The 20,815-nt window shown below is 44.8% G+C and overlaps 1 protein-coding gene across 1 annotated transcript in view; it reads right to left on the bottom strand.

The window, feature by feature from the left end:
- The window catches only part of SCART1 (scavenger receptor family member expressed on T cells 1), a 46,018-nt gene that overhangs the window by 10,294 nt on the left and 14,909 nt on the right, over positions 1–20,815 (bottom strand). The window contains 8 exon segments of the mRNA XM_063101632.1: positions 12,172–12,318; positions 12,716–12,883; positions 13,642–13,956; positions 14,033–14,101; positions 14,554–14,868; positions 14,948–15,262; positions 15,343–15,660; positions 16,028–16,333. Coding sequence (XP_062957702.1) covers positions 12,172–12,318; positions 12,716–12,883; positions 13,642–13,956; positions 14,033–14,101; positions 14,554–14,868; positions 14,948–15,262; positions 15,343–15,660; positions 16,028–16,333 — 1,953 coding nt within the window.

Genomic DNA, 20,815 nt, shown 5'->3' with positions numbered 1-20,815 from the left:
CGCCTTCCCCACTGAGAAGAGAATCGGCCTTTCCCCTGGGTCACCTCTGCCCTGGGCTGCAGGGACAGGCCTTCACTGTGGTGCAGGAGCTCTCCCTGTCAGCTCTAGAGCGTTGCAGCCACTAACCACAAAGAAGGGCACATGGAGGTGCCAGCTCAGGCCCTAGCACGACTGAGCTTTGCCCCAGAGCCACCCAAAGCCCCGGGTCTCAAGCCCGCTGCACATCGGAGCCATGCAGGAAGGCACAGGCCATGTCCCAGAGTGTGACATGGGCAGGGTTAGGGGTGGACTCAGCATCTGTATTGATGAAAGTTCCAGATGAGCGACAATATATTGCCAAGGCTGAGAACAGCCACCGAAGAGTCCAGGGTCCTCCGATGGATGCGCTTCTGTTCACGTAAAATCACCAGCACATCCTGTGGGGTGAAATGATTACTTCCCCTTTTGAAAAAGTTGGCAGCGTTTGATGTGTTTTTCTTGTTTCCTTTATTTTAATGGGTTCGAGGAGTTCAAGCGACTGGGGTAAGTCAATAATCAGGAAATGAGGAAATTCAGAGACAGCGATTCCAGAGACAGCAGAAGCAGCGTGGGTCGGAGGCCTGCGGAAAGCGGGGGCCAGCAGGGGACCCTGAAACGTGACCAAGGCCCTCCGTCCAGCAGAACACTCCGGGAGAGACTCACGCTCAACAGGACACCGAGGTAAACCCCACGTGGAGGAAGCCGCGACCGAGCGCAAGGCCTGAGGCGGGAACGTCGTTGCAGGTCTCATCCACAGTGTGGCCCGGACGTCCTCCTGGACCCAAATCGTTCGAACGAAACTTTTAAGTATCCAAACTGTGTGCTATAAAAGTTATCCTTTTGTTATTAATTCTAACTGTATTGACCTGTGGCCAAAGGACATGACTGGAAGGAGCCGACTTTTGAAAACGTACCGAGTCTCTCCTTGTGGCCAGTGCACACAGTGACGAGAAGGGGGTGACACCTGCCGGGTCCGTGCTGGGCCTGACTCTGCTCCGCGCACCTTGCAAGTATCACCTCACTTAATCCTTTTCAGTTAAACATGATCAGTTTAAACATGATAAGGTTTTTCAAATATTCTGTGGATATTCAAAGAGAATATGAGCCCTTGGAGAGGTAAAGGTGTGAAGAAATGTAAGTTTTTATCGAACTCCCATGTGTTTGCATTTCCTTACCTGAAAACTGGAGGTAACAACAGACCCCAATAGAGTTTGGAGGAGAGTTACATTTATAACACAACCACAGTTCTTAGGTCATCCTTGCCTGTGGCACTCGAAGTTTAGATTTTCTTTTTTATGATCACTAATAGTTGAATTCCGAGAAAATTGATGCAAAAGCCTCCTGTTCTGGGTTGGTTCTCCTTAAATTTCACAGGTTTTGATTTCTGTAATTCATAATAAAATGGCCAAAAACCCACCTGAGAGGTCTGAACCACTTCATCGTTCAAATGCTGTAGATACGGATGTGAACCATGGACTTCGGTGTCTTTGATGTGTCCGTGAAGGCTCATCCACTGCAGCGAACGCACCCTCCGGTGGGGATGTTGATCCCGGGGAGTGGGCAGGGGCACCTGGGGACTCTAGGTCCTTTCTGCTCAATTTTGCTGTGAACCTAACACTGCTCTAAAACAAGAAAAGTCTATTTTTTAAAATGTGGTAGACGAATGGATGAATCCAATACACATTTAACCCAAGAAATAAGAAAAATATCAATAAGAAAAGGAAACCAGGAGGAAACAGGAGGCAGAATTTGGGGACGCAGAAAGCAGAGCAGCAGCCGCAGTCCCCTGAGGCTCCCACCGTCTCTCTGTGGAAACTGTGCAGCTCAAAACCACAGGCAGACACCCCTACACACCACAGAACAGCTAACCCGGAAAGACAGCTGGTAGAAGCACTTTGGAATACGGTCTGGCAGTTTCTCATAACACCAAACACGTCCCTATGTAATGACCCCGCCTGCCAGCACTAGGAGAATCAAAACGTGTGCCCACAAGAAAGACTGACAGGCACGTTTGGAGCAGCTTCACTCTTAACACCCAGACAGAGAAACAAGCCCAGGCACCCGTCAGTGAGAAAATGGAAAAGCAACCTGTGGAACAGGACAGCCCTCAGCGACATAAAGGACCAGACCGTGCAGACACACAGCAACATGGGTGACTCTCAAGGACACAGGGGCACACGTCGTATGATTCCACTCTGTGAAGTTCTAGGACACGCACAACTGTCTCCTGGTAGAAGTCAGAACTGTGGTTGTGGGGGCAGGCGTGGCGAGGAACATGGAGAACCTGACGGGGGGCGATGGTGATTTCCAAACTTGACAGGTGTTTGGGTGACCCAGCTTTGTGCACTTGTCAAATTCGATGAATATTCATGGAACAGTCTGATGCATACAAATCACACATGGAAACAAAGAACTGTAAACAAATATGAACTCTAGCTACTGCATGCTGACGTATTTAGCACGGAGTGTGCCAATGTCTGCAGTGCACTTTAAAAGCACCCAAAACAGATGAATTCATGGGTGACTAGATGGATGGACAGATGGATGGATGTGCGAAAGCAACTGGAAGTAAATGTTAAAGGCAGACTCTAGATAGTGGGCAGGTGCGTGTTCACTGCAAAGTTCTGTCAGCTCTGCTGTATGTTTTAAATTTTTCACTATGACAGAAGCCCCATATCCTACATTTCTCTTAAACCTCTCCTCCTCCTTTCGCCTTCCCCCTGCCTTTCCTTTCTCCTATCTTCTACTCTTTTTCCTCTGTGTGCTTCAGTTTGGGTTTTTTTTTAATGACTTGTCTTCTAGTTCACTAATCCAGTTTGCTATAAGACCAATATATTGAGTTCTTAATTTCATGTGTTTTTTGGGGGGGGGGGTTCTAGAATGCTCATTTAATTATTTTTATATATCCTAATTCATTAGTGAAATACTCCGTCTTTTTTCAGTTTGGCCCATTTTCCCTTCTGTTTTCTTTAATATGTTAGAAATATTATAAATAATTGTCTTTAAGTAATTGTTCTTGTGTAAACTCCATTATTTGGATCATTTGTATATTACTAGATTCTCTTGTATAGTTTTCTCTTAGTTATTAGTCATATTTTGGGGTCCATTTGCATATTTAGTAATTTTTTGTTGTGTGGCAGACTTTGTATATGTATAAAAGAACCACAAAGACTTTAAAATAAATAGATAAATTTATATCTGTAGAAACTAAAAAAATAAAATAAAATAAAATAAAATTTTTCACTATGAAAGTCAGAAAAAGATAAACGAAAATTCTCATATATTTGAACATTTTCATATACGCATCTAAATAACCCATGTGCCAAAGAAATAATCCTAATGGAATTTTTAAAATATTTAGAACTGAATGATAATAAAGTGCTGCATATCAAAACATGGAATTCCATGAAAATATTATGTACAGTGAAATGTGCTGCCTAAATGCTACTGTTGAAAAAAAATTCTACAAATAAATGAGTAAGCAGCAATTTTTAGCGAGAAAAGGAACTACTACAAAACAAAGAGAAATGGAACTAGTGAGAGATAAGAGAAGAATTTAACCACTGCCCCCACCACGTTGACATCCAGCCCAGAGAGGACCAACCCTGCTGCTGCAGGAAGTCCCCGTGGGCCAGCCCCGGCCCCACCTCCACTGTTTCCCTACCCCCTCCCACCAGCCCCTCCCACCTGCCCTCCCACCTGCCCCTCCACTGCTCCGCAGCAACATCTTTGAATGTGAAATAATAATAATAATAAATAGACTTTTAAAAGAGAAAAACTTAATTATATAGAAAACATAAAATGTGTGTTTTGAAGTGTGGAGAACAACCTCGGGGCTGGCAGGGAAGGGCAGAAGAAGGGGCCACTTGGGAAGGCAGGCCCATGCTCCCCATGAGAAAGAAGATGTCCTGGGCGAGGGTGGGGCGGGGATAACGGTGAGAGCAGCCCACTCTGGAGGAAGGCTGGCTGGGCTCGCTGGACATGGGTGCTGGGGAAAGAAAGTGTCAGGGATAAATCGAGGATTTCACCTGCACAACTGGCAGGGTGGAGCTGTTGCAAATGCAGGTGGGGATATGCGGCACAGGAACTGTTTCTGGTAACTGAAGTTGGGTTTCTCAATGGTAACATGTTTTTTACTGAGGTATAAATCATGTACCATAAAATTCGCCATTTAAAACTGTAGAATTCAGTGATGTTAATACATTCACAAGGTTGTGGAACCATCACCATTGTCTAATTCTAGAACATTTTCATTACCCTAAAGGAAAGCCCACACTCAGTAGCAGTCACTCCTCATCCCCTCTCCCCCAGCCCCAGCCCCAGCCCCTGGCAACCACTGATCTGCTCTTTGCCTCCATGGATTTGCCTATTCTATTTCATGTAACTGGAAACTTGCAAAATGTGGCCATTTTTGTCTTTTACTGAGCATCATGTTTTCAAGGTCCATCCATGTTCTGGCACATGTCAGTCCTTTATCCCTTGTATGGCTGAAAATATTCCATTGTGTGGATAAACACAGCTTGTATATGCATTCATGAGTTGATGGACATTTGGGTTGTTTCCACTTTTGGACTATTATGAATAATGCTGCTATGAACGTTTATGTACACATTTTTGTATGAACACACTTCTTCAGTTCTGCTGAGTCTACACCTGGGAGTGGAATTGATGGGTTACATGGTAACTTTGGGTTTAACCTTGAGGAACTTCCAGACTGTTTTCTGAAACAGCTGCACCATTTTGCATTTCCAGCATTAGACTTCCAGGTGTTCCACGTCCTAGTCAACATTCGTTATCTATCACCCATTACTTCTGTTACAGACACTCATGTGGCTGTGAAGTGGCATCTCACTGCAGTTTTCACTTTAATTTCCCTGATGGCTAGTGATGTTGACCACTGGTCACTTGTGTATCTTCTTTGGGGAAATGTCTATTTAGATCCTTTGCCCATTTTGGAGTTAGTTTATCTTTTTATTGTTGAGCTGTAGAAGTTCTTTATATATTCTGGATGCTAGGCTCTTATCAGATATATGATTTGCCAATATTTTCTCTCATTCTGTGGGTTGTCTTTTCACATTCTTGATATTGTCCTTTGAAGTACAAGAGGTTGTAATTTGATGAAGTTCACTTTATCTGTTTCTTTTCTTTAGTAGTTTGTGCTTTGGGTGTCATATCTAAAAACCATTAATACTCCAAGGTCATGAAGACAACATCATTATCTTTCAAAGTCTGTGGGTTGATGGGGATCTGCTGGGAAGCTCTGGCTTGGAGTTTCTCATGTAGTCTCAGCTGGACAGCAGCTGGGCTGCAGTCAAGATCGCCCCCTCACGTGGGAGTGACATGCTGTCAACCTGAGCACCTACATGTGGGCTCTTCATACGTCTTGAGTATCTTCCAGAATGGCAGCTGATTCCCACAGGGAGCATCCCAAGGCCCAGGCAGAATCTGCAAGACTTCTCACAACCCAGCCTCGGAAGACTCAGGACATCCATTCTGCCATCCTTACTGGTCAATCAAGTCACTAAGGCAGAGCCAGACTCAAGGCCAGGGTAAGATCCCATCTTGCTGGGAAAGTGGTAATGTCACACGGAAGGGCACACAGGAGGGACACATGGTTGACGTCATTTTTGGAAAGTAAAACCTGCCACAGGAGAGGAATGGTGCTCCATAATCAAGCAGGTTAAAAGCCCCACAGCCAAGGGTCACCAGTTGGGGTCCCTCTCCTGGAGGGGCAATTATTGACCTCAGTTTGTGCCATAAGAAACTAGAAAAAGAAAAGCAAATTAAGCCCAAAATAATCAGAAGTAAGGAAATAATAAAAATCAGTGTAGACATCAATAAAATAGAAATCAGATAACAATAAAGACAAGTCAATGAAGTCAAAAGCTGGTTCATTGAATAGATCAATAAAATTGATTAACCTCTAGCCACCTCTAGCCAGACTGATTGGGAGAAAAAGAGTGAAAACACAAATTACCAATATTGAGAATAAATGGCATGACATCACTACAGATTGTGTGGGAATAAAGAGGTTAATAGGAAATAGTATAAATAATTTTATACCAATAAACTCAAAAGCATACACAAAATGAACAAAGTCCTCGAAAGACACAAACTAACAAAGTTCATGCAAAACACAGAGGTCACACAAATAGCCCTACATCTACCACAAAACTGAATTCACAGTTAGAAACCTTCCCACAAAGAGAATTTCAGGCCCAGTTGGCTTCCCTGGTGAATTTTACCAAAAATTTAGGAAATGAAATCAATTCTACACAACCTCTTTCTTGTGAAATTAAAATTAAACCAGAATACTTCCCAATTCATTCTGTGAGGCCAGTGTTACCTTGCTTTAAAACCAGAGAAAGACATAAGATAACTAAATACCAATATCTCATGAATTTACATGAAAAATTTTAAACAAAATTTTAGCAAATTGAATCCAACAATATATAAAAAGAATAAAACATCATGATGGACAGGGATTTATACCATGAATTTGAGGTGAGTTTGGCATTCAAAAATCAGTCAAATATAATTCACCATGTTAACAGACTAAATAAACTATATGATTGTCTCAATACATGCGAAAAAATAGTATGACAAAATCGATTTCTGAGCAACAACATGGATGGACCTTGAGAGAATTATATTAAGTGAAACAAGTCAGGCACAGAAAGAGAAATACCACATGTTCTCACTTATTGGTGGGAGCTAAAAATTAATATATAAATTCACACACACACACACACACACACACACACACAAACCGGGGGGGGGGGAAGAAGATATAACAACCACAATTATTTGAAGTTGATACGACAAGCAAACAGAAAGGACATTGTTGGGGGGGAGGAGGGAGGGAGAAGGGAGGGAGGTTTTGGTGATGGGGAGCAATAATCAGCCACAATGTATATCGACAAAATAAAATTAAAAAAAAAAAAGATAGAGGCAAAATGTAATAACCAAAACAATAATAAAAATAAAAGATTGATTCTGGAAAAAATAAATAATAAAATAAAAGAATGAAAAAAAAATCGATTTCTGATCAATTCTTAGCAAACTAGGAATAGAAGGAATCCTCCCCAACTGATGAAGGGCCTCTACTCATGTCATACTTAATGGCGCATGCTTTTCCAGTGAGATCAGGGAGCAAGGCAAGGATTCCACTCTCACTACTTCTATTCAACATGGTACTGAAGGTTGGAGCCACAGCAATCAGGCAAAAAAATAAAAAAAGAAAAGAAAGAAAGAAAGAAAAGGCATCAAGAAGACATGATCTGCTATGTTGAAAAGGCAATGGAATTTACAGGAAAACTATGGCACTAGTAAGTGAGTTTAGCAAGGTTGCAGGATACAAGATCAATCAATATACAAAAAGCAATTCTATTTCTATCAATCAGAAATTGATAGACTAGTAGCAAGAAGTTAGAAATTGAAAAATGTATATATATATTTTTTTGTCCTTTTTTGTGACCGCGCTCAGCCAGTGAGCGAACCAGCCCTCCCTATATAGGATCCGAACCCGCGGTGGGAGCGCTGCTGCGCTCCCAGCGCCGCAGCGCTCCCAGCGCCGCACTTTCCCGAGTGAGCCACGGGGTCGGCCCGAAAAATGTATTTTAAGTACCATTTACAGTGGCCACAAAAAGTGTTAAATAGATGTACATCTTACAAAGATGTACGAGACCTGCATACTCAAAAACACAAAACACTGCTGAGAGACATGAAGAGACACACCATGCTACTTGGCTGAAACACCCAATATTGTTAAAGTGTCAATCCTCCCAAAATTGGCCTATGGAGTCAATGTAATCTCAATCAAAATCCAAGCAGGCTTCTCTTAGAAATTAACAAGTTAAGTTTATATGGAAAGCAAAGAGCCTAGAATATTCAAAATAACTTTGAAAAAGAGCAACAAATTTGGAGAACTAACATTATCTGACTTCAAGTCTTTTTATATGACTACAGTTATCAGGACAATGTGGGACTGGCATCAAGGCAGACAAACAGATCAGTGAAATAGGGTACAAAGTCCAGAAATAGATCCACACATATATTAACTCATTTTGACAAGGGTTCAAAGGCAATTCAGAAAATGTACAGTTTTTTCAACAAAGACTGTTGGATCCATTGAATAAGCATATGCAAAAAAATGAACTTCAATCTAACCCTTGCACCACATGCAAAAATTGCTCAAAATGGATCCTATACCTAAAAGTAACACATAAAGTTATAAAATTCTAGAAGAAAACAGAAGAAATTGTGGCCTCAGGTTAGGCAAAGTTTTCTTAAATATGCCACCAAAAGCATGATCTATAAATGAAAAACACTGACAAATTGCACCTCATAAAAATTAAAAATTTCTGATCTTTGAAAGCCACTATTAAGAGGGTGAAAAGACTGGGAGAAAATATTTGCAAAGACTTACACCCAGAATAGATTTAAAAATTCTCAAAACTCAAACAATCCAATAAAATATGGGCAAAAATTTTGAACAGGCACTTCAACAAAGTATATATACAGAGGCAAATAAGCACATGAAAAGATGCTCCACATTATTAATAATTAGGCAAATGAAAACTATAGCCAGAAGGACACACCACTGCACACCTGTTAGAATGTCTAAAATTAAAAAGAATGATCCACCAAGTGCTGATGAATTTTTGGAGGGACTCTCATATGCTGCTGGTGGGACTATAACACGTTGCAGCCACTGGGAAAAGTTTGGCAGTGTCTCAGAATGTCAAACTTGTGCCCACCATATGATCCAGTTACTTCACTGCTAGATATCCAAGAGAAAAGAAAGCATATGTCCATACAATGACTTGTACATGAATTTTACAGTAGCTTTGTTTATAATAGCCCAAAACTTTAAACAATGCAAATGTCCATCAACAAATGAGTGGATAAACAACATAATGGAATACTCTGAACTACAGTCTCACAAAACATAGATGAATTTCAAACACTCATGCTTAGTGGAAGAAAGCCAGGTTCCTACCCCCCAAAAAGAATACATAGTATATAATTCCATTTACATAAAATTCAAAAGATGCAAACGAATTTACAATGTCAGAAAGCCAAACAGTGAATACCTGTGGGGACTGGGTACAGGGAGGGACAGGAGAGACAGACATACAGAGGAACACAAAGAAATTTTGGTGGGTGATAGATACACCCATTACCGTGATTCTTTCACGGATGTATATGCACATCAAAACCTATCATAAAGCATACTTTAATATGTGAAGTTTACTAATTATAACTCAAAGGACCTATTAAAAGTAAAACAAAATCACAACATATTATCACTCTTGGAATACAGCTAAAGCCATATAAAAGGGTGTTGCTTTGTGTTGCTTTGCCCCCCACGGATTTGTCACCCCACTTCCCCTGGGTGATGGAGATGCAAAGGATTACTCAAAGACCATCTATCTCTTCTGAGCAGAGAGAGGCCCCAAAGTGGTTAATCTCCCTTTGGGATGCTCAAGCGAGAGCCATCCCTTCCTTGGGAAATTAACCCCGAGTTGGGGTTCTCTTCCTGCATTTATTTTCCAGACCAGGAAGTTGCAGGAAGAGACATAGGTGGAGTTATAGTTTAACAATATAGACTGGTAACTTTCAGTGAAACAAGCCAGATGACATTCCAGTAGACAATTAAGTGGTCCTATCAACACAAGCTTGATCTGAACAAACATTCCTTCATATAGCAATTTCCCAGTATCTTTACATATCAATCAGTAACTCATCTGTCTTTGAGCCAGCAACCTGCTGTGCCACAAATCTTATCTTGCAACAGAGACTATAGCCTGGGGAAAATTTCCAGTCCTCTGCAAGGTCAATATTTGAAACTGCGAGGCTTTGGAAAAGCAGGCCCTGTGAGGTACATATGCTTTATAGTATATTCCACAAAAGGGAAAGTTATAACCTTAAATGCGTACATTAAAAAAGAAGAAATGCTGAAAATAAATAATCTAAATGTCCATATCAAAAAGCTAAAATAAGTAGAATGAAAGAAATTATAAACGTAAGAGCAGAAATCAATGAAACAGAAAGCAGATGTTCACTAAGAAAAATCAAGAAAACCACAGCTACATTTCATATGCCCTTGAAGACTAATAAGATAAATAACTGTATAGCTACACTGATCGAGAACAAAAGAAAGAAGACACAAATTGCCAATACTGGGATTGGAAAATGCACATAACTATGGACTCTGTAGACATTAAACATATAATAAAAATATAAACAAATTTAGACCAACAAATTTGAAAATTTAGATTAAATGTACCAATTTATTAAAAAACAAACTTAAAGCAGATCTAATAAGAAATATAAAACCTCAATACTTCAATTATTTATTTAAATCTGAAAAACAAACCTTTTGAAAAGGAAAACTCCAGTCTGGATGGCTTACTAATGATTTCTTCCTAGTGAATTGTTCCTAGTGAATTCTTTATTTAAGGAAAAATAAAACCAATGCTAGCTAAGCACTTACAGATATTTCTTTAAAGAGAGAATATGTCCTAACTCTTTGAGACCTGAATAATCCTCATAGCAAAAAATTAAACAGAAACATTGCACAAAAAATGCAGACATTATACATCAATCTCTCTTTTAAACATTGGCCCAACATATTACCAAATTGATTTCTGTGATATATAAAAAGAATAATAGATCGTGATAAGGTTGAATTTGTTTAACACAAAATTGATTAGGGTTTTGTTTTGTTTTTTAAATCCAGCAACAAAGTTGATCACATTAACCAAAAAGGAGAGAAAAATCATATATCAACAGACACAGAAAAAGCATTTGATATTAAAATTGACATTTATAATAAAAAGCAAAACTCTTAGCAAATTAGGAATAGATTGCATTTTCCTTAATTTGATCAACGGCATCTGCAAAATATAACATCAAATATTGTATTTAATACTGAAATGAACTATGGAGCACTTCAGCCCTGAGGTCGTGCATGAGACAGGGTGTTGGCTGTCTGCTTCTATTCAGCTTTGGTCTGAGGTCCTGGCCCACGAAATAGGACACAGAAAAAAAGATTAAAGGTACACAGATTGGAAAGAAGATAAATCTGACATTACTCACAGTTGACATCATTACACATTTAGAAAATCTATAAGATAATTCGGATTCAATTAAGAAGAGCTTTCAAGAACGAAAAGGAAGGTAGATGTCTGCCTTCTGACATGGAGAGCTCTCCAAAGTTACAGAATAGTCTATGAAGATGGTACCATGTGTTTTTAAAAAACCACAAAATGCAGCCATGGATTTCTGTGTTTGTATTTGGATTTGCTGTGGATGCACGGGAACCCAAAGGTTATGCAGCACAACTGTCAAAAGTGAACACCCCTTGGAGGTGACAGGGATGAGGAGCCAGACAGGACCAGGAGGATGTGGGTTTTATCTGGGTGGCTTGAAGACACTGCACCAAGAGGAATGCATGAATGTCATCTCTTGAGATTAATACAATTGCAAAAGAAAATAAAGAACTGTGATCATGACACTACCAGCCATGTGCAGCATCTTCAGGGTGCTTTACAGTGTCATCTCCTCCGGTGGAAACGCAGCCTCATCATAACCCTGAGAAAGCGATCCGCTGCCTCCTTCCTCTTCAGGTGCAGACTGTCCATCCACAAAGTTAGACACCCCCTCTGAAAGTGGCACAAGAGACCCCTCCATTACCACTGGCACAATGTGCAAATTGTCCAAAAAGCCACTATGGCAAGCCAAGGGTGGTGTGGCTTGTAAAATGGCCCTCTTTTGGGGATGCATAGAAACATCACCCAAAAGCACCTGACAATGTTCAAAGCATCTTGACACTGGGCTCCTCAAGCATCCTGTGACAGCAGCACAGTTAGGTTTATCATGCTCACACTACAGGCGAGGAAACTGAAGCTGGGTGGGCTGTGACACCATCAGTAGAGCCTGATGCACCCAGCTCACCTCACCTGGCTTCTTCTCCCACCAGGGGCAGGCCCCTCTCTGACCAGGACTACAGCTACTGGCTTTGCCCTCATTGGTCCCTGCCCATGTGTCCCCCAGGGGTCCATCAGCACTGTGGCCAGAAGCCACCTCCGGACTCCCTTTTTCATTGCATCTTGTGGTCAGCACTCAGAGCCCCACCTCGGGGCTCACCTGCGAGCAGCAAGCACCTTCCCCACTCCCCATCCCCCTCACCCTGGGGATCCTCCTCGGCCTGCACAATTTCCTCATACAGTGCTGCCAGTGGCATTTCCCTGATGACATCATAGATGGCTTCTCCAGGAGATGCCTTGGACCATCCTGGACCCGGGCAAGGTGAGTGTGGTCATAGGCAGGACCCCATAAGCAAAGCAGCCATGGGTGGGGGAGGACAGCTCCCCCAGGCGGGGACCCCACTCAGGCAGCAGAAAGGCAAAAGAGACCAAAGTGATGTGACCAGGCCTCTCGGTGCCCTCCTACACCTGGCAGTATCCCTCATTGGTAAATCATGTGCTAATGCCCAATGGCTCCAATGTGGTGTCCAGGGGGGACCTTCTAGGGTTCAGCTCCAAGTCCCAGGGACCTGGGGCCTTTTCAAATGTCTAAGTCACTCTCTGGCCAATAAAGGGCCACTTTATGTGAAACCCCACCTGCATCAGCCCCAGCACCCATTTGGAGCCATGTGCTGCTCTTGTTTTTACCACACTGGCGATCGGGCCCAGGATAGGCACGTGCGTACCCCTCTGCTTGGCTTGTGTGGCTTGAGGCAGGATCAGAGAGGCCATGAGGCCCAGAAGGAGGAGACCAAGAAGGGTTCCCAGGACAGTACTGATGGCACCCAGCATCAAATGGGCCTCTGTCGCCGGTGGGGGGCCCGGTCCAGGCTCTGAGGAGGGCGACGTCGTGAGCTGCCTGGGTGGTGGAGAGGGGCCTGCACACCCCCCAGCAGGAGCGGGCTGCTCCCAAGGGCCTTCACCCCACCCTCACTCTCACCCTCAAGGGAAGCATGTGCGGAGGGGGTGGGGAGGCGTCTGCTGACTCCAGCTGGGCACAGCTCCCCGGGGCCGGGCTGGTGTCTTCTGGAGGCAGGAAGGGGAGGAGTGTGGAGGTGTTTCCCCTCATGGGGCACTCCCACCTCCTTGGTAAAGGAGTGGCTAGTGTGGCCACACAACAGAGGCTCCTGGGCAGGTCTCACTAAGTGACTTAAGGGCACAGAGAGCTACTCAGATGTGTGCTCAGGAAAAGTTACCCACGGCTGCGAGTTTTTGCTGACACTGCTATGGTGATCTGTCTGTTCTCTGCCAAGACAATGAGGCACAGCGTTTGGGAGTCAGTGTCCAGGACAACAGCTGCCAGCACCAGGTGACCCCCAGACTCCCAGAGTGAACATGGGTTACAGGTAAAGACAACAGAAGTCCCCAAACAGACCCCAGGACTCCTGAGAGGGTGCGTCCCCAAACACTGCTCCACAACAAAGCAGTTCACAGCGGGTGAAGGGAAAGGTGGAAACTCACCCGCAGAAACACGAAGCCTCTTGTCCCGGCCACGGCAGCGTCAAAAGCAAGACACATCCCGACGGCCCACCCCACCCAGGTCCCCTCTGCTGACTTCCATGCCCCCCCACTGCCGTCCCCGCCCACTCACCAGCACAGCGCACGCCTGCGTCCTCCTTGTGCGTGCAGTCCCCGCGTCCCCACGGCTCCGCCGGGCAGCCCCACATGGACGCCTCGCTGCCCCGGCACCCCACCTCATCCAGCCACACGGGCCCTGAGCCGGGGCCAAAGGCAGCCTCCCCCAGGGCGCCCACGGCCCGGCCACAGCCCATTTGGCGGCACACGACCTCCGCATCCGCCAGGTCCCAGGAATCTTCACACACGGTGCCCCAGGAGCCCGCGTGCCACAGCTCCACGCGCCCGGAGCAGCCGTCCGCGCCCCCGCACAGGCGCACCGCGCCCTCCCCTGGAAAGGGGCTGTGGTCACCACGGCGCCGGGGCCAGGACGGGGGTAGATGGACAGAGGGACGGACGGGGGGTACCTGGGCAGCTCAGCGTGGACGAGCAGTTGAGGGTCTGCCCGGGGGCCTGGAGAACTTCTCCTGCCTTTTCTGGGGAGGAAATGAGAACCCATCTCTGTAGTTGCACGCCCAGAAGCTTAGAATTCCGTAAATTATTTTTCTTTTCCATTTCTTTCTGTCTCCCCAACACAGGAATATCATCTCCTTGCTAGAAAAGAAATTTCTATGTGTAAGCAAAAGATACCCACGTGGGCTGAGGGATTCCATAAAGAGCAAAAGCTTGGGGCTTATCCAAGGTGGCCCTGTCCCTGTGGAACGATCTCAGAAGATGCCCGCGGAGCCCAGTGCTCCTGCCTCCCCCACTGGGGGAGAACCAGGGGTCTGGGAAGACTCCAGATGCCTCATACAGCCCAGAGCCTCAGGACAGGGATCTTGCCCCTTTACTGACCCAGCACAACACAGACTTGTAAGACAAAGTGAAGACTGACGCTTCACCCCTGGCCGAGCAGAACCCCTTCCCGCCCCCAGCCCCACCTGCTCACCTGCACACACGATCCAGGCTTCCTCCCCACTGGAGCAGGACTGCTGGTTCCAGGGGTCTGACGGGCACTGCCACAGGGACCTGTCATGCCTCTCCCTGCACTGAATGGAGGCCAACCAGAGAGCCCCAGGGGGAGGCCAGCTCGCTGCCCTGGGCTGCAGCTGCCCCCGGGACCCACAGCCCAGCTGCTCACACAGGATCCCCAGGGAGGCAGGGCTCAGAGTCTGGCAGACGCCTCCCCACGTCCCGTTGTAGAAAACTTCCAGGCGCCCTGCGCATGGCAGGCTGTGGTTCTGCAGCCTCAGATCCGTGAACTCTGCACACAGAGAGGCCGGTCAGCGAGACCCAGCGTCAGTCGGTGGGTGGGAGCCACAGGGGGGACGGGCTGCATAGACCTGAGCAGAAGACCCCGGCGTCCTCCTTGTGCCCACAGTCGTGCCGGCCCCAGCCCCCAGATGGGCACTGCCACAGCGCAGACTCGTTGCCCCGGCAGCCCAGCTCGTCCAACCAGATGCGCCCTGCACCGACCCCGAAGTGGGCATCCCCCGGGGCACTGAGCGCACGGCCACAGCCCAGCTGCCTGCAGACCACGTGCGCGTCCAGCAGGTCCCAGGCGTCGTCACACACGGTGCCCCACGCGCCCCTGTGGAGCAGCTCCACACGCCCCGCACAGCGGCCAGGCCCTGCGGCCAACCGCACCCCGCGGCTCCCTGCGGAGAGACGGATCAGGGCGCCCCGTGGCCACGCGGGGACGGGTTGAGGGGGCGGAAGGAAGGGGTTCCACACTCACCAGAGCACACGACACCCGCGTCCCACGAAGTCCCCGCGGGCACCAGCAGGGATGCGGACACGTTGCACTGGGTCAGATGCGTCTCGGTGCCCAGACAGCGCACGCGGCTCAAACCCACCGGGACGGCTCCGCGGCCGGGGGCAGGCGCGTCATAGGCTCGCTCAGCCCGTCCGCACCCGATCTGCCGGCACACCACCCCGGCGTCTCGCAGGTCCCAGCCGTCGTCCAGGACGCGGCCCCACACACCGGCCAGGGAGACCTCCACACGGCCGTCACAGCGGCTCTGTCCGTCCCTCAACCGCAGGGCGTGGGGGAGACCTGGGGAGGGAGAGCAGGAGCCTGCAGGGTCAAGGAGGTGCTGGGGCCGATGCTGACCCCACACAGTGACCTGTCCAACCCTCGATCCACCTGCCCTTCCTCCCTCTCAGCTGCCTTCCTTTCCATCGTATGTTCCCTCTGTCCTTCCTTCCTCTTCTATCCAAAATCCCCACTCGACCTCCCCAGACCTTCCTCCCTGCCCGTTCTGCCTACACCATCCCGCCATCCCCCTTAACCCATCTTTTCATTCCCATGTGACCTACCCATTGTCCACCCTGAACAGCCTCCTGTCCTGCCCACTGCTCAGCCCCGAGCTCCCCCTTCCACCCAACTGTCCTCACACACACACTTCACGTGCTGCACCCACCTGAGCAGATGGCGGCAGCCACGTTTCCCAGGGCACAGGATGAGGCCCCCAGGGTGCTCGCTGGGCAGTTCAACAAATGGGACTCTGTCCCCACACAATGAAACACATCCAGCCAGAGGGGAGCGTCCCCTTCCCCAAAATGGCCGCCTTGGGGTGTGGCCACCACATTGCCACAGTTGAGCTGGTGGCATAGTACGGTGGCATCTGCTAAGTCCCAGTGGGCAGCGCAGAGGGGAGCCCAGGTCCCACGCACCAGGTGCTCCACGCGGCCCTCACAGCTGCTGCTGCCGTTGACCAGCCGGAACTCTGGGGGTGGGGGAGGGACAGTCAGTGTGGCTTCCAGACCTTGCAGACACTGCTGCCTTGTCCTTAATGTGAGCCTGTCTAAATCAACTTTGCCAGTTCACTGGAATGTATGAGACACAGACGCACTCCAATAATGAGAGAGGTGGCCAAATGTCGGCTTCACCACCAGGAAGTGAGCAGCGGTGCAGGTGCCCCTCACAGCCCTGCTTCTCTTGACCAGCGAGAACTCTAGGGAACAGGGCAGCATCCAAGGCCTCGCTCCCCAGACCCCTCACAGGCTGATGCACCCTGTTCTCAATCTCAGCCTACGTGAACATACCACACAACGTGGAAGCAATGATAAAGCTGGTAAAAATGTCATAATCAACTGTTTTGGAACTCTAGTGTCTGGGAAGAACAGGAAAATATATAATGAAGACCGAATTTAGCAAATTTGGCTCTGCGCAAGCAAGGAGTGAATGCAATGCAGAGTGGAAAATGGTTTGCCTCAGCATTAAAGGTGTGTCCCAACAAATGACTAATATGCAAACACTGAAAGAGTGTTGAATTTTTTTGGTTGGTTGGGTTTTATACTGGTGTTTAAGGATATCTTTGTCAAATCACTGTTTTATCACTACGCTAACAAAATAGAGGCCTCAGTGGACACATGCAACAAAGAATAGAGTCTTTACAAAAAGAGTTTAGAAAAACAACTATGTCAATGGGATGCAATGTATAAAGATGTAATTTGTGACAGTAACTATACAGGAGCAGAGGTTTCACATACCGTTGAAACTAAGTTGGTTTTAATTCAAACTAGAGTTTTATAACTGTAAGATGTTAGGTATAACTTCCCAGGGAAACACAAGAGAGGCAATAACCACCACCACTGAGAGAGAGAGAGAGAGAGAGAGAGAAAGAGAGAGAGAGAGAAGAAGAGAGAAGTGAATCTAAATGGTTCACTACAAAAGTCCATTAAACACCAGGGAAGACAGTAATGGACAAAGTGAGGAACAAGTAAATACAAGACATATAGAAAACAAATAGCCAGATGACAGAAATAAATAGTTCCTTATCAGTAATTATTTAAAATGTAAATGGATTAAACTCCCTAATTAAAAGGCAGCAAGTGGCAGAATGGATTTTTAAAAAATAGTCCAAAATGTGGTCTCTTCAGTGAAACCAAATTGCATGCAAAATCATAAATAAATTAAAAGTGAAAGGCTTTTAAAAGATATCCATGCAAGTAGTAACCAAGAGAGCTTAAGCCTATACTAATAGCAGACACAATAGACTTTGCTATGATTTAAACATGTGTGTCCCTCCAAACTTCATGCTGCAACTTAATCCTCAATGCAACAGTAGTAAGAAGTGGGGCCCTTAGGAGGTGATTAGGGCATGAGGATTCCACGCTCATGGATGGGATTAGTGTCCTTACCAAAGGACTTGAGGGAAAAAGTTTGTCTCTTTTTCCCTTCTGCTTTTTCACCATACAAAGACACAGAGAAGACACCATCTATGAGAAACAAGCCCTAACCAGACACCAAATCTGCCAGTGCCTTGATCTTGGATTTCCCAGCCTCCAGAACTGTGAGAAATAAATGTCTGTAGTTCACAAATTACCCAGTCTAAGTTATTTCCTGACAGAAGCCTAAATAGACTAAGACAAATTTTAAGTAAAAAAAAAAAAAGCACGAAATAAGAAGAGGGTTATATGTTGATCAAAGGGTCAATTCATTAAGAAGATATAACAATTATAAGCTATATGCACCTAATAACAGAGCCAAAAATAAAAATACAAAATTGATCAGATGGAAGGCAGAAATGGACAGTTATAAAATAATAATTAGAGTCAACAATACCTCACTTTTAATAATGGATAGACCATCTACACAGACAGGTCAATAAGGAAAGAAAGAACTGGAACAACACTATAAACTAACTAGACCTAGGAGACATATGTACGACACTCTACCCAACAACAGCAGAACACACCTTCTTCACAAGTGCACATAAAACATTCATCAGGATAGATAACATTGGGGCAAAAATATCGGAGCACAAATAAAATCTGAAAAAATTTTCAGGGATTCAAATCATGAAGTTGTATCTTCTCTGACCACAGTGGAATGAAGCTACAAATGAATAACAGAAGGGAAACTGGAAAATATACAAATACAACATACTCACAAACAACCAATGGTTCAAAGAAGAAAACAAAAGGAAAATTAGAAAACGCTTTGAGGAAACTAGATCCATACCTCTCACCGTATACTAAAATCAACTCAAAATGGATTAAGGATTTAAATATACACCTTGAAACAATAAAACTTCTTAAAGAAAACATAGGAGAAACACTTCAGGAAATAGGACTGGGCACAGACTTCATGAATATGACCCCAAAAGCACGGGCAACCAAAGGAAAAATAAACAAATGGGATTATATCAAACTAAAAAGCTTCTGCACAGCAAAAGAAACAATTAACAGAGTTAAAAGACAACCAACAGAGTGGGAGAAAATATTTGCAAAATATACATCTGACAAAGGATTAATATCCAGAATATATAAGGAACTCAAACAACTTTACAAGAAGAAAACAAGCAACCCAATTAAAAAATGGGCAAAAGAGCTAAGTAGGCATTTCTCTAAGGAAGATATACAAATGGCCAACAGACATATGAAAAAATGCTCAACATCACTCAGCATCCGGGAAATGCAAATCAAAACCACATTGAGATACCATCTCACCCCAGTTAGGATGGCTAAAATCCAAAAGACTCTGAACGATAAATGCTGGCGAGGTTGCGCAGAAAAAGGAACTCTCATACATTGTTGGTGGGACTGCAAAATGGTGCAGCCTCTATGGAAAATGGTATGGAGGTTCCTCAAACAATTGCAGATAGATCTACCATACGACCCAGCTATCCCACTGTTGGGAATATACCCAGAGGAATGGAAATCATCAAGCCGAAGGTATACCTGTTCCCCAATGTTCATCGCAGCACTCTTTACAATAGCCAAGAGTTGGAACCAGCCCAAATGTCCATCATCAGATGAGTGGATACGGAAAATGTGGTACATCTACACAATGGAATACTACTCAGCTATAAAAACGAATGAAATACTGCCATTTGCAACAACATGGATGGACCTTGAGAGAATTATATTAAGTGAAACAAGTCAGGCACAGAAAGAGAAATACCACATGTTCTCACTTATTGGTGGGAGCTAAAAATTAATATATAAATTCACACACACACACAAACCGGGGGGGGGGGGGAGAAGATATAACAACCACAACTACTTGAAGTTGATACGACAAGCAAACAGAAAGGACATTGTTGGGGGGGGAGAAGGGAGGGAGGTTTTGGTGATAGGGAGCAATAATCAGCCACAATGTGTATCGACAAAATAAAACTTAAAAATAAATTAATTAATTAATTAATAAATAAAAAGAAAACACTTTGAGGTGAGTGAAAATGAAAACACAACCTACCAAAACTGCTGACTGAAATGGAAGCAGTGCTTAGAGGAAAATTTATAGTGGCAAATGCCTACATTAAGAAAGAACTATCTCAAGTCAGTACCCTAACTTCTATCTTAAGAACCTACAAAAAGGAAGATAAATTGAACCCAAAGCTTGTGGGGAAAAGGCAAGTCACACTGAAATATACAGTAAAAACAACAGAGAGAATAACAAAAATAAAAGTTGATCCTTTGAAAAGACCAATAAAATTGACAGGGCTCACCAAGCTAAGAAGAGAAGACCCAAATTACTAAAATCAGAAATGGAAAGGAAGGCAATACTCCTGAACTTACAGAAATAAAGAGGAAGACAATTGAATACTAGGCATACGCCTCTCAACACATTAGATAGTTTAGACAAAATGGACAGATTTCTAGAAACACAGCATCTACCCAAACTGACCTAATAGAAAATAGAAAATCTGAACAGAGTTATAAAAAGCAAAGAGGATGAATTAGTAAATTGAAACCTCTGAACAAAGAGAAGCCCAGCACACAATGTCTCAGCCTCACTAATACAATGAGGGGAAAATAACGAAACAAAACACGATAATCTCAATTGACATAGAAAACACATTTGACAAAATCCAACACACTCTCACTCAACAAACAGGAACAGAAGGGAATTTCCTGAACACGACAAAGGGCATTTGTGAAAGACCTAGAGCTAGTGTCATACTCAACGGTGAAAACTGAAAGCTTTCCCCCTAATATCGAGACCAAGACAGGGATACCCTTTTCTACCACTTCTATTTGACATTGTACAAAAAGTTCTAGCCAGAGAAATTAGGCAAGAGAGAAAAACAAATGTAAGCATCCACATGGAGAGAAAGAAGTAAAACCATCAGTATTAGCAGATAAATGATCTCATATAGAAAATCCTACAGACTCCACAAGAAAAAAAATCTAAAGCTGTAACAGCTTCAGGAAAGTCAAGGGTACGAGACTGATACACAAAAATTAGTTGAATTTCTATG

Source organism: Cynocephalus volans, chromosome 7 (genome assembly GCF_027409185.1).
Source record: "Cynocephalus volans isolate mCynVol1 chromosome 7, mCynVol1.pri, whole genome shotgun sequence".
Classification (NCBI taxonomy): domain Eukaryota; kingdom Metazoa; phylum Chordata; class Mammalia; order Dermoptera; family Cynocephalidae; genus Cynocephalus; species Cynocephalus volans.
This window is presented reverse-complemented; position numbering and strand designations above follow the sequence as displayed.